The sequence below is a fragment of the Brugia malayi genome (assembly GCF_000002995.4).
Source record: "Brugia malayi strain FR3 genome assembly, contig: Bm_v4_Chr2_contig_001, whole genome shotgun sequence".
NCBI lineage: Eukaryota > Metazoa > Nematoda > Chromadorea > Rhabditida > Onchocercidae > Brugia > Brugia malayi.
The window spans coordinates 9,628,117-9,640,440 of record NW_025062476.1 but is presented as its reverse complement, the minus strand read 5'-3'; the positions used below and the strand labels follow the sequence as shown (position 1 = coordinate 9,640,440).

The following is a 12,324-nucleotide window of genomic DNA, read 5'->3' as shown; positions in this document are numbered from 1 at the left end:
ATCAGCAACGCGGCAATCGATTTACTGTTGTAACTATTATTGCGTCCAATGGACGACCCGGAATCCACTCTTTCACGGCAAGTGCATTTAATGTGTATGTGTATGTGTGGTGTACGTATATCATATCCATCTAGATGTAAAGTTTTGCTTCAAAACTGAAAAATTTCCAAAATTTAAACTATTTTCCAAGCAAAAAGTCTGTTACTCTTGTGTTTGATGTATTTTTGTTATTTGATGGGAACTGTTCCACGTGAACATCAAGTTTACGTATCCAGCACTTTTGGGAATTATTTGACATGATAATAGAGTTATTATAAGCAGCTAAAAATGATGATAGTACTGTTTGCTCTGAAATGACCATGATGTAAAGTAATGGATGAAAGTGATAGGATTGAAAAATAATCATTCAATAGTATTAGATGGGAACAATTAGTAAATGATGGGCAACAAAATTACTAGGATTGTCGTGTTTTTCTTTTTGTATTTTATTTTTTAAAGGAGCAATCTTGATTTGATCAGTTGTTGATGATTCCTGCATATCTTGTGTATCGACATTATCAGAAGAAAAAAGGAGTGATGACAATGGAAGCTTTGGACGATGTGACAGGCGTTCACTCTTCATTTATTGCACGTGTCAGTCACAGTTTCATGTTTTATATATGAAAAGATACTATTCTTTGCTAGATTACTGTTACAACAATGTCCGTTTTTTAGGCATTCATCTATAACTTCCCATTTTATACAAGATTGGCTGAGGACTAAATTTTACTGCTGCAGTTCACGAAATGTATTTTCATTTTGACTTGAAAATATCTAAACGATTTTGCAGTAGCTGATGCATACAGTTGAGACAACTGACGTAATTCTTCTAAAAGAAGTGGATAGTATGATGGCGGTGTGTGTTCTAGTTCATTCTTGGAGGGAAGTTTTTCATAAGCTCAGCCTTGCCTTAGTTTCCCTATTTGTTATGTAGTCATTCCCTAAAACTTTTTTTTGGTGAGGAGAGAAAAGGTGGTTTTGGCAAATCACTTTTTTTTGAAAATACGCTGAATGCTTTTAGGAGGCTTTTACGCTTCAGGGAGTTGCAGCAAAACGAGTTGTGGAAAGTGAAGAAACAGAAGACTGTTACATCAGTGGGAAATTATCGTTACTTGAAAAAGTTTGTGCAGTTTATCTCCTATTCATTTGGTTGTTATTTTCGAGAGTTAAATAGTTGTTTTTATCAATTTTTACCAATATGATAACATAAAAAAATTTTTTATTTTCAGCCATGTGGTGTGATGATTGAATGGGTTCCTATGGAAGAGGATGGTTGGGTCCTTGCAGCGGAGGATGACAGTGAAAATCTTTCAACATCATCAGATAGTGGTGAATCACGTCGAGATTATATAAATAAGCTAAAATTTTCAGTTGATATTAAAGATTTGCGGTCATTTCAATGTGTTGAACCCAAGAAAGGTATTTTTTCCAAAATGAATTCTGCTTGTTGAAATTGAAAATATCTAATTTTTTGGCTATCATTGATTGAAAAATCTTGGTTTATTTCGGATTTCTATAAATCATAGTATTTTTTAATTTCGACTTCTAACTAGCAGTAGAGCAGTTAATAGAATCTGTGTTACTTAGTAAGTCTATCTTGCTTTTGTGTGTATTATGACTCATTTTTGAAGGATATCCTTGGGTACGGTTTATCGGTAAGGATGGTTCGGGCTATACACCACTGTATTTTCGTCAAGGTGGTATATCTTCCTTTACTGATAACTTACAAAGGTAATATTTTCTTAATCATTTGTAACTTAAACATACACTTATTATTTTTGCAAGTTTTAGATATGCTACATTGAAACGTTCAGCTCGAGAAGCAAATTTGGTACTTTTTACGGATGAACGCCTTGAAGCTTTGGAACAATCTGTCTCCATTTTGGATTTGAACAGTGATTTCTTCTCGGTACTTTCATGTTTTACTTGGTTATCTTTATTATCTTTAGTTTTATGAAAGACATTTCCACATCTAATTTACTGTTATAGCGTATGATGGCACAACCGTACGCGACAGCAATGACAGGACTTGGGAAAGTTGCAACATTTGTCCAGGAGCAGGTACATTTAGAAATTATTTTCCACTTTGTTAAAATATTATATTAAACCATATATTAAAGAAAGTTTGCATCTTTCTTTGCTGCTATTATTGCCACTCTCACACTTCACTCTGATTTCCAGATTGGAACTGTGGACATAACAAAATGTAAAAGCACTTAAAAAAAGATATATAGTGACAAGCTTAAAATCTTTAAATCATCACTTTCATTTCATACTGTATTGTTTCTTTTGAAGGTTATTCCTTCTATATTGGAATCAGATGCGGTGAGTGCAGAAGAAAAAATCAGAGCAATGAGGGAGTTAAGAGAAAAAGAAGATGAAGCAGCAGGCATTCTAAGGTAATTCTTTCGACAAATTTTATTCGATTTTTTCATTTATTTTTACAGATCTCATTTCATATTCATTGATTTTATAGGTCGCATGATGATGCAGGTTTTGAACTTATAACACATTTGGAATTGCCAGAACGCCCAGAATTTACAAGGGAACAACCACTGACCGAAGCACTCTGGCAAAAGTATAAGTAAGCAGAACTCGTGTAATTTTGGCATGGTTTAGTCAGATTTGTAGTTCGTTTTCCAAAATTTGTTTATTTGTGGTTTTTTGACTTTTGTTGGAAATGAGAATATTTAGAATGCCTAATGGCTGTATCAGAGATGTTCATTCATTAAAAGTATTGATCTTTCGTGGTGGTTTGGATTCATCGTTAAGGAAAGAAGCGTGGAAGTATCTTCTCGGTGTATATGATTGGAAAAAATCCTCTGCACAGAATGAAACTGTAATTATTCGCATTTTCAATTTTATCTTATTTGTTTTGGGCTTCTTTTTTCATTTGTTTACTTTTTAGAATTTTCAGAGAAATCTTTTAAGTTATTTTCAACAAATTGCTCTCTAATTCTTTTCTGTTCATGAACAAAATTATTTTTAAGATACACAAAACGCTTTCCGAGGATTACTATCGCATGAAACTACAGTGGAAAACAATAAGCAAAGATCAAGAAAGTAGATTTAGTGAATTTGCTGCTCGGAAAGCTTTAATTGGTATTTTACAAAGCGATTTATCATTGTTTGCATTTTTAGATATATTTTTTATATATTTGCTTTATAAAAACGATCCTTTCAATTGATCTTTTGTATTATTTTCAGATAAAGATGTCTCACGAACGGATCGTACACATGTTTTCTTTGGTGGCTGTAATAACGGTAATCTCGTGCTCCTCAATGACATCTTAATGACGTATTGTATGTATAATTTTGACCTCGGTTAGTTGTTTATTCAAAAAAAAAAAAAAACGAAAAAAAACGAAAAAAAACGAAAAAAATGCGCGGATTTACAAGAAAAAGCTATAATGGCTATAAATCATTTTTTTTAAAACATTATCCAATTGTGTTTTAGGTTATGTACAAGGAATGAGTGATTTTCTTTCTCCTTTGCTTGTCGTGCTGCAGAATGAAGTTCACGCGTTTTGGGCTTTTGTTGGGTTGTTAAAAAGAGTAGTAAGATTTTAATTTCATTAGCTTTTTAATAAATGATTGAAATTATGTTTCATTCGTTCCCAGTTTTTTGATGCAAACATAAAAGACTTGAATAGTTTAGTTTCTTTGGCTGTATGTAATTTCTAACTATTCAAGTTTTGTAAGAGTATCATTTCTCTTTTTGACCAGATAATTATTTTGTGTTAGATTATTTTATAATTTCCCTCTGTCGTATAATAAAATAACTAACAGGAATCAAAACTTCTAACACTCTCCAATTATAGTTTAGTTAAATTGTTTAGTTTTTGTCATAAATTTGTTATTTATAGCACAGAAATTTCGAATTGGACCAGTCAGCTATTAAAAAGCAGTTGATGGATTTGCGTGACCTCCTTATGGTTGTTAATCCCAGATTAGCTAATTATTTAGGTTCGCTGTTTTGATTTTCAGTTTGAATATTTTATGAACTGATCTGTATGAATTATTGTTTGTTTTTAACTATTTGCATATTGAAATTGATTATTTTTCTTCAAAGACATTTTTCATATAGTTCTTTATTTATTTTTTCAGAAAGTCATAATTCTGATGACATGTACTTCTGTTTTCGCTGGGTGCTGGTTGTATTCAAACGAGAGTTTTGCTTCGATGATATTATGCGGTTGTGGGAGGTTGATGCTTTTAATTCAGTTTTCATGTATTCCGTGTATTAATACATTGTATTTCTTCAGGTTTTGTGGACCGATTTACCATGTTCAAATTTCCATCTCTTAATTTGTGTTGCAATTCTTGATCAGCAAATGAATTTCATCATTGAAAACAAGTTTGGTTTGACAGAAATCCTTAAGGCTAGTTTCATTTTTCCTTAATATTTTGACATTTCGAAAACTGAGATTTTAATATTGAATTCAGTGGATTGTGATAATGTAGACCGTTCAAGTCAGAAATATTACAAGCTCTCATGAATTAGAAAAACTGTTAATCAAATCTCTCTAACAGTTATATCTAACATTTACTCTTCTGCAAGTTGCGTCATGAAAATTTGTTGCTTAAAAATCTTAAGAAATTTTCAGAAATATAAATATTTAGATTCTTTCCATTATTTCAGCATGTAAACGATCTATCGATGCATATTGATTTGAATGATACGTTAACTTCAGCGGAAGCTATATTTCATCAACTTGCGGCCAGTCAAGACAAACTTCCAATTCATGTGTGTAAGATTCTATCACTGGGTGATTCTTCTGATTCCAGCGAAGGATGAAAATTGCATCTGCGTCTCATGTGCTATTAAGCACCGAGGAATGCGTTATAAGGTGCTGTTTAAGCTAACATTTGTTTCGATAACTTTGGTAGCATCAGCGTATGGGCAACGCCCTGAAAATCACAGTGACTACTAAAGCTGCTGTAGATTATTATTATATTATTATCGAGACCTGCGTTTAGAGTATAAAATGTCCAGACCCAAAATCACCAGAAATGAAAATGTTTTCTTTTTTTTTTTTTTTTTTCAGTTATCGATTTACTTACCAGTGTTAAAAATGTAATAAATTCCTACGACTTAATCCCTTTTCAACAGATGGGTTTGAATAATCGAAATTATGTGACAAACTTCGCAATCTTATTTATTCATTTATAAAGTAGAATAAGTTTTGAACTGCCATCTTATTATAAACTCATTATATATTTCAAAATAATGTTCTCCAAGATTTTGGCAGGGGTCTTTTTTATATGTAAGCAATTCAATATTCTTTACATAAAAATCTTTCATTGTCTTTCATTGAGAAAAGTGATATCCAGCTAAACCAACAAATGATGGAAAAAATTTTTGTTTGATATATATTATCTTGCATGCCCAACTCACCATTTATTTTTGCAAGGATTTTTTTCTTGAAAGTGTAATAATTTTATTTATTTTAGCTTTGTACATTACTGTGGATCTTCGGCCTAAATTTCCTTCCGTCTGTTTCCGGGTCTTTAATTTCATTTCCTGATATTTCAATATTTTGTTACATTTGACTAATATATTTAATGTTCCCATATTTTCTGTATGAATCTTTATCACGTTATCACTTCGCTTTGTCATATCCTTTTTCAAATAATATTGTGTTTTTCAATTTTGTTCGACAATTTTCTGCACATATATATTCATAAATATATATATATATATATATATATATATATATATATATATATACATATATATTCATAAACCTTATTTTTTAAATTTCTTAGATTAAGTGTTAAATATATTCTCATCCAAATATCTAAATACATATAATTTTTAAGTTATGTTTACTGTGTCAAGTATAATCAAATTCAATAAAACTCACTTTTGCTGAAACAGTCTTCATGATGTTTGACTGGATAGAAATATGTAACGAAGGGATTTGAAGGTCCGTAAAGTAGGAAGAAATAAAGTGAGACATATCAGAGTTCAAATGATAGCAGGTATGAATAAGTAATATTGCTATTTATAACAAAATGAACATTAGTTGATTGGCAGGAATGATGATTCAAATTTTAGCGGTGAAAGAGATCATATATTGCTTTTGGTAGCAGAGAGTAGAGTGGGAGTAAGCCTTCGTACAGTAAAGTATCACAAAAATTGCAAGTAACTGAGAAAATGTGTGGAAAGGATCTATATAGCTTGTTCACTCTAAACAAAATCCAGCGTTATAACTTAATACAAAACAAGATTTCAAGATATCACAGGGAACAACTACTCTAAATTTCAATAATTTTTGATAAGCAGAAATCATTTTGCCAGTGATGCACTAATGCCAATGACACTGAAATATTTGGTGAAGATATTGTTGCTAACCAACTTATCAAGACTTATCAAACAGTTAGACTATTTTCATTTTCTATCCAATTTCATGATAGCATTGTCATTCTAAATTCCCAAATAGCATTCGTCAGTTTCAGGACATTGTCCACTTATTCTGCACTCTATATCTTGAAATTGATGAGATGTTCTATGTCAGATTTTCAAGTAAGGTGAATGAATCATGCTGTCGTCAAATAAATATGAAATTATAATCAATTTTTTGCTCAGCTTTCAAAAATATTTCAAAGCAGTATAATGATGATGCATAACATAAAAATCAAATAAATGCCTTTTGATGATGTGAAAGTGTCGGATAGAGCCTAATAGCCTACCGTGGTGATAAAGGTTAATTTGCACCACAAAATTGAGTCGAAATGTTATTCTTGAACGAAAACAAAATTGTTGTTTGTGTTGTGAAGAATAAGAATATTAAGCGCTAATGTAACATAACAAGGCGTACATGAAACACATTGCACATTGCACAACTATCTATTGATCAAATATGCTAAAACCTAGCTAGGCTTATATATGCACCAGGAATAGAGCAGTGTGCAAGGTGCAAAAATGCATACAATCTGCTCTTGAGAATGTTGTTCATTTCACCGTTTGTTTTAAGTAGTTCGGTTTGAAGGAATGAAATATTTTGATGGATGTGAATAATTGAGAGATTGAAATGGAGTGCCAAATACAAAAGAATGAATGTTAAAGAAAAGTCTCGTGAAGAGGTAAATTATTGAAAGACAGTGAGAGGCGAAGAATATTTGAAAACTTGAATGCTTTGCATGAAAATGTGCATAATATCACTATAAGAAATGATTGGATTTTATGCACAGTTCAATGCTAAGCACTGAAGTGAACTGAAGTACGGTACAGAGGTGTCATGCAGAAGAGAGACACGTCAACAGTATCATCACTTGCAAACATATAACGGACTGCTTGCTTGCTTCCTTGTAGCACTTCAATCTCCCTCCTCCTTTCTTTATGCTTCCTATACAAACCAAAAAGCAGCCCTTCTCCTCCTTATCTTATCAGTTCCACCAATGTCATCGTCGTTGTATATTGCCAACAGATGATAACTGTCATCCTTCAGTGCTTACCAAATCTGTAATTTCCGTATGGATCGCTTTGCTTCCCAATAACTACTGTTAAAACCTTATGAACCAGTAATATTTGTATGATAAAAGGACTACCTGAAACAATTATTCTTCATCCCTACACAATCAAAAAATTTCTGAGTAGAACCGGTACACTTTACACCATGACGTGTCATTTCTCAACTGTTTTTTGAACGTCAATGTAGAACACACGAATAAGCAACTGCCAAGCGACACCAAGCATGTGCGAGCGTTTCGATCTTGAAAATAAGAGTTGAAACTTGAATTAAATGGCGATCTCTATTTTCTGTACTTATCTTCTTATAACACTGAGTACACATAAGGCATTTCATACAGGATTAAATCACTTTCGTCATAATAAATAAATGCACACATTGACTCTGTTTGATAAATTTTATTTCAATCATTCGTGACCGAAGACAAATATTTACAGAGGATCATCCACCAAAGAAAAAATACCATTCCTTCAAGAGGACTGACATTTCTCATCAATCATAAAATGAACAATGACTGGGCCAACAGTTAGTTATCAGAAAAGCATATATAATGTAAAAGCAACAAAAAATATAATAAAATCACAAATCAAATGCAGAAGTCTCTATCTGATCAATTATACCGAACTGTTTGGCTTCTTCCGGACTCATATATCTATCGCGATCTAGTACTTCCTCAATCGTTTCAATATCTTGTCCTACAAACACGATGACAAGAAAGCTTACAGATACACACTAGATCACAAATTAGCCTTTACTATAGTTCAAAAGAATGGGAACAAATCTTAAATATTACTATATTACTAAAAACTGGATGCATAATACTTCTTAAATTACTCCTTATTCACAAAACACTAATAATCATAGGGCAAATTTTAAAATCAAGAAGCATAGTCATTCTCATCAGAGAAACTAAATTTCTCTCACAGACGGAAATATCATTGTAATTAAAAGAATATAGTTACATATGTTGAATACGCTTTACCTGTATGAACGGCATAAATTTTGTTCAACCGTGTTTTCAGTCTACCAATTTCTTCGGCTCGAATCAAAATATCGGATGCTTGGCCCTTAAGAAAATCAGTAAGAAAAATTCGTAACCCAATTAGGCTACCAGATATTTAAATTTCTGAGATTACTGACATAACAGGCGAATGAAATATGTACAAAGAATCGAAACCAAATAGTAAATGTGTACTTCTGCACCACCACTAGGTTGATGAACCATTATGCGAGCGTTGGGCAACGATGTACGCATCCCTTTTGCACCAGCAGACAGCAGAAGACTACCCATACTTGCAGCCTAGAGTGATCACCGAATAATTAGATCTTTTTGGTCCAAGTAAACAGCGCATATACAAATGAAAAATCGGAAGAGAGAAGGATTCAACCACAATTTATTAAAGATTACAAACCGATCACCTGGCCAATACACCAAGTTGCTACTGGAGCGCTAATATACTGCATCGTGTCATAAATACCTAAGCCAGCAGTCACGCTTCCACCTAGAAAAGACTCGAACTTAAAGTCAAGGCTTAACTTGGGAAGAAAAAGACAAAATAAATACAAAACGATTTTCTTACCAGGACACATTATATACATATTAATAGTACTCTTCGCGCTTTCGCCTTGTAAAAAGAGAAGCTGTGCAATAATAGAAGCAGCAACCTGGTCATTTATCTAAAAAACAGTCTATTTGTATATCTCGAAAACAGAAAGAAAGAGAGAATTGCAACTCGAAAGAGAATTGAAGCTATCATCCAGCATCTATGTGATGTCATAAAAATACACGTGAGTGAAGAATAAATGAATAAATTATAACAACCAATTATAATAACAAACCGATGTCATTACACAAACAATACGATCTTTGAGCAGCCGTGAATAAATGTCATAAACTCTTTCAATACGGCCATCCTGATCAACCACCATTGGTATCGTCTGTTGCCTAAGTAAAGAAATATGCAACTGTCGATGGGAAAATAATTGTCGAATAAACGATAATCCTTGCATTCTGAAATTATTTTTATTTCATGTGGCAAAAGGATATATCGCTTTCCCGACAGTTTTATAGAAACAAAAAATTGAGATTTCTATTTGTCAGATGAACGTAGGAGAATTTACATGAATCTAGCGAGTTAGTGATGGTACGGAATCCTCTTTGTTTGCTATAGTCCCCTCCAGAATGTCATATTACATCTTTTGTTTGATTAATACTACACTTAAGACTGGAAATATGAAAAACATTATAGTATTCGATAACATGCAACCACTCTTTTATTGCTTATGTATAACTTGAAAATAATACTATAAAAGCTCTGTTTTTGCATTCCTGAGTTATAATAAATCTCCAGAAAAAAGACCATGGAGAGAAGTAAGATGAAAAATATCAGCAAGAAATTCTTCTAATCACTCTTTTTCCTGTATTACCTTCAATAAAAATTGAAACAAATCGCTACTAGTTCACATTATAAAAGCCAATAAAGTTTACACCTCTAATTTGCTATTAGTCATTATCACCAATCTTAACAGACAGCTCTATTCAGATTTCAATAACCACCTACTTTACTCCTAATTATTCCACAAATTCTACAGCAGTGATCAGCTACCAAAAAAAGAACTGAAAATATAATGACAAAAATATGAATTGTTCACTGCAAGGTAGTTTTGCTTCGTTAACCACAAAAGTGACAATGACTGTTTTATCTCTATATATAATCTTCATAAACATCATTAAGCTATCAAACTAAGCATATAAAACAAAAATTTGCAAATTCCACTTTCATCAACGCTATCCTTTAAATTCACTACAAAGATCGAGCTTAATCTGCATAAGGCTCATACAACCCTAAGACTTACATCATATGAGTAATATTTCAGCTGCAGGAAATCACAAGAGTGACAACACATTTAACAGAAAAGAATTGAAAATACTATAACAAAAATATGAATTGTTCACTGCAAGGTAGTTTTGCTCCATTCACCACAAAATGACTGTTTTATCTCTATATATAGTCTTCATAAACATTATTAAGCTATCAAACTAAGCATATAAAACAAAAATTTGCAAAATCCACGCAAATGTAAACACAACATTTGGAGGTCTACTCTGAAATTGATATTATTTCGGAAAACAACCAAAGGTAATTTTTTTAAAGGCAATTTTTCGAGAAAAAACAAAACTACTGAAAAATCAACTCATCAAATTACAAATCAGAATATATCAACATGGAATGACATGTACGGAAAAAAACACTAAGCTACTAAGAATCAACGGAAATCATCTGGGTTGAACAATCCTCTAGCTCGGCTCATTATACTGTCCTGAAAAAATGCTTGCTACTTGTAGAAAGTCCAAAGAAGTAGCAAGATCCACTGCTTAATAAAAATCAGATGCTGGGAACAGAGAAAATCTTAACATTAAGCAAGACAAACTTTTATCGAAAGGATGCAGTAGATAATGAAGTCAGAAACTATTTTTGACATACCTAAAATTGGAAATGAACTCAGTGTTTTGGCAGGCGGTAAGCATTCTAACAGCTGGGCATACAATTTCTAGCATTAATCACTAACAGTTATTTGTAAATTCAGAAGAGAAGCTACATCACTTTAATTGTGAATTATTTTACAGAAAGACGTAAATGAGTAAATATCGAAAATAACCTTAGTTGGGTCATAAGGAGCTTCCTTCGATGGAATCTCCAAAACGGCCGGTATACTGGCAGTGTATTCATCAACAGCAAAACGTATTTGTTCAGCGATATGTTGATTGATTAGAATTATCGCAATATCATCACGCGAACAAAAATCTTTGAATGCTTCTTCTATCTCATTAACTGTTGTATTTTTGTCCACAATTAAATAATTTGGTCGGCGAGCCTGAAATAAAAAACACATTTTGATTTACATAAAATATAACAGTCAACCACAACCATGAGACTTTGACTTGCCTAATAAACTAAGTATTTATACCAAACAACTTTGTAGCATGAGCTCAAAAGAAATACGAAATGAACCTTATTAAGTTCACCTATTCCACCAAGCAGAAATCCGACCACAGTATCTTCGTCTCCAATCACTGCGATAATTTTTCCTTTTTGAGCAGAATGAGCCATCTGAAATGTTGTTTTTACATGATCCCCTATAAACAGCACAACCAGCAACAAAACACACAACACCACCACAACTACCAGTAAGCCATCGAGAGATCCGAGACGGAACGAAAGATCGAAAGTCGAGTCGCCAAAAATCAAAAAGTGAACAAACGCGTGTTATATTTTTATTTTTGGTCTTCTACTCCTATCGTTCTGTGTTAAGTAGTTCGTAAACATTACAAGGGAAATGTTGAAAATGTAATGAGCGTTAAAATATTCGCATTAAAATCGGAAATACCCTGTAACAATGTTCTTTCCCAACTCTCAACAATCTCTTACTGTACAGCATTCAATCTTTATTGACACTCTCTTTTCCTTTTTCTACCTCACTAAACACATTCTGTTATCCTTTCATAAATTTTATTCATTGAGAGCGAACAAAAATGTTTTGTTCCATTGCAGTGTTGTTTTCCCGATAATTGTGATTTTTTTGGTAGCGTTATTTTTTAGGCATAGGCTTTTTTTTAAAGATTAATTTTTTTGAAGGTTAACGAGGACTTATTTATTTAATTTTATGACGGCCATAGCTTTGTTCATAACATCAGAATTAAGCAACAAGAATAGTGTATTATAGGAAGTATGACAAAGACTGATCGGAATGGGATAGTATGCATTACAAGCATGCAATTATGAACGGTACTGTATTTTTCAAAAAAATG

The 12,324-nt window shown here is 32.4% G+C and overlaps 3 protein-coding genes and 1 non-coding gene across 4 annotated transcripts; 1 reads left to right on the top strand and 3 right to left on the bottom strand.

Moving 5' to 3' along the window:
- Positions 1 to 576: 576 nt before the first annotated feature.
- Positions 577 to 4,837, top strand: Bma-tbc-14 (TBC domain containing protein; the record flags this gene model as incomplete). The annotated part of the gene is made up of 16 exons (XM_043079072.1): positions 577 to 633; positions 1,061 to 1,159; positions 1,269 to 1,458; positions 1,671 to 1,770; positions 1,831 to 1,948; positions 2,029 to 2,100; positions 2,335 to 2,438; positions 2,516 to 2,623; positions 2,734 to 2,878; positions 3,030 to 3,141; positions 3,247 to 3,363; positions 3,497 to 3,597; positions 3,906 to 4,005; positions 4,147 to 4,244; positions 4,305 to 4,421; positions 4,682 to 4,837. The coding sequence occupies 16 exons, from the start codon at positions 577 to 579 to the stop codon at positions 4,835 to 4,837; spliced, it is 1,794 nt and encodes a 597-aa protein (XP_042935006.1).
- Positions 4,838 to 7,170: 2,333 nt separating this feature from the next.
- Bma-mir-60 lies at positions 7,171 to 7,254 on the bottom strand. The gene has a single exon (XR_006228147.1). It is a non-coding gene; the product is annotated as a pre-microRNA Bma-mir-60 (primary transcript).
- Positions 7,255 to 8,093: 839 nt separating this feature from the next.
- On the bottom strand, positions 8,094 to 9,524 carry Bma-clpp-1 (putative ClpP-like protease, putative; the record flags this gene model as incomplete). Its single annotated transcript, XM_043079071.1, has 6 exons — positions 8,094 to 8,209; positions 8,497 to 8,621; positions 8,923 to 9,016; positions 9,095 to 9,155; positions 9,225 to 9,278; positions 9,354 to 9,524. The coding sequence occupies 6 exons, from the start codon at positions 9,522 to 9,524 to the stop codon at positions 8,094 to 8,096; spliced, it is 621 nt and encodes a 206-aa protein (XP_042935005.1).
- A 1,257-nt stretch (positions 9,525 to 10,781) lies between these two features.
- On the bottom strand, positions 10,782 to 11,626 carry Bma-vha-9 (Vacuolar ATP synthase subunit F, putative; the record flags this gene model as incomplete). Its single annotated transcript, XM_001900844.2, has 3 exons — positions 10,782 to 10,835; positions 11,175 to 11,390; positions 11,528 to 11,626. 3 exons carry the CDS (start codon positions 11,624 to 11,626, stop codon positions 10,782 to 10,784), a joined length of 369 nt encoding a protein of 122 aa, XP_001900879.1.
- Between the last annotated feature and the right edge of the window lie 698 nt (positions 11,627 to 12,324).